The sequence below is a fragment of the Austrofundulus limnaeus genome, unplaced genomic scaffold (assembly GCF_001266775.1).
Source record: "Austrofundulus limnaeus strain Quisiro unplaced genomic scaffold, Austrofundulus_limnaeus-1.0 Scaffold928, whole genome shotgun sequence".
In the NCBI taxonomy this organism is placed as follows: domain Eukaryota; kingdom Metazoa; phylum Chordata; class Actinopteri; order Cyprinodontiformes; family Rivulidae; genus Austrofundulus; species Austrofundulus limnaeus.
This window is the reverse complement of record NW_013953330.1, coordinates 90,591-92,051: the sequence shown is the minus strand read 5'-3', so window position 1 is coordinate 92,051 and position 1,461 is coordinate 90,591. Positions and strand designations below refer to the sequence as shown.

The 1,461-nt window shown below is 33.0% G+C and overlaps 1 protein-coding gene across 1 annotated transcript in view; it reads right to left on the bottom strand.

The window, feature by feature from the left end:
- Positions 1–1,461, bottom strand: part of wdfy2 (WD repeat and FYVE domain containing 2) — a gene marked incomplete at its 5' end in the record, with an annotated part of 17,027 nt that overhangs the window by 7,612 nt on the left and 7,954 nt on the right. Inside the window, 1 exon segment of the mRNA XM_014029619.1 lies at positions 736–837. Within this exon segment, the coding sequence (XP_013885073.1) occupies positions 736–837 (102 nt within the window).

Below are 1,461 nucleotides of genomic sequence, written 5' to 3'. Positions count from 1 at the left end.
TTATTTTATGGATTAAATTTTATCATACTTGAATAAATACGGTGAATAAAAACATTTTTGTTTGATGTTGGTTGAACTACTTGACCACACTTGCTGACATTTTAAATGTCACCTCGCACAACTAACAAACATGCAGTGGTTTGTGGGTTTYATCCCGGATCAGTTTTCACCTTCTGACTATAGAAAAGCTTTAGATTCACAGTTAAATCAGTTCAAGTGCTGCACAGTGACCTTCTTCTAAAAACACTGCRGTTTTGTTGTGTATATTCACAACTGTTGTGTGCTTTAACTCAGGTGCAGTAAAACTACTCTAAATAAATGGTTTCCAAAATTTTTATCTTCTGACCCACAAAATWTTCATGGCAAAAACATGTGACCCCAAATATTACTGGTCTGAGTACACAAACTTCGTTAATAACCCTAAAAGCAAAGGCTACACAAATATAAATATTTATATTTATTTTGTGCTTTTGTAATAATTATAGGGAAATATTACATCGCCAATTTAAACACATCAGTGTTTCAGGTTTGTTTCTTCTAGTTTCACATGATTAAAGCAGTTGAAGATTCGCTGAGTGACCTCAACACAACGCTGCCTCTCAAACAGAGCTGATCAATTATCAGATGTTTGCTCGTTAATAACGTGGCAGAGGTGACAGGTCCTGAGGATTTGAGTTTAAGGTTTTATTAACGATTTGATACACAAAGACATGAATAAAAACAAGTAAAACCTACCTGTCGAAGGCCGATCTTCTTACTGTCCCACATCTGTTTGAAGTTCCAGAAGAAAGGCTGCTCACACTTCTGACAGGAGTCACTGTCCAGCCACTCAGGTGTCTGTGCACACATAAAAAACAATGAGGCTTCATATAAACACACAGAATTAGGGAAAAAATTGATTTCTTACAACAACTAAACTGGGCAAACTGTGGAAAACAACCTGTAAAAGTTTAGTTTGTTATTTTATAAAGACAAAAGGATCACAACAGTAACTATTCTCATTATGTTACATAATATGAAATAAATAGGAGACATGCAAATAAGAACTCACCCTGCAAGCACAAGTGTAAAACACTGACACACAACACTAACAGGGTTTTATCACAAATAAAAAATGACAACACTAAATTTAGTAAGTTATGTGGAGATTAAACTTAAAATAAAATGTGACCAATCATATTGAAATGAGGATTAAGTCAATTTGGTCAAAATGATGTAATTACATTTTCTGATTCCTGGTTTTAAAAGCTACATTTTGACACCTGGATCATTCTGATATCATAATTAAATCCATATATATGACTTAATTTGTCTTGTTGGTTACAATAACACATAAATATTTGGTCTGAATCCTAATTTTGTCATTTCATTGAGGAATTTCTGATGTCCTTATAAAGACGAAACCTCAAATTATTTTGAATATTGAGATTTCTCAGCTAAAAAGAAACAAAACTTTACTAA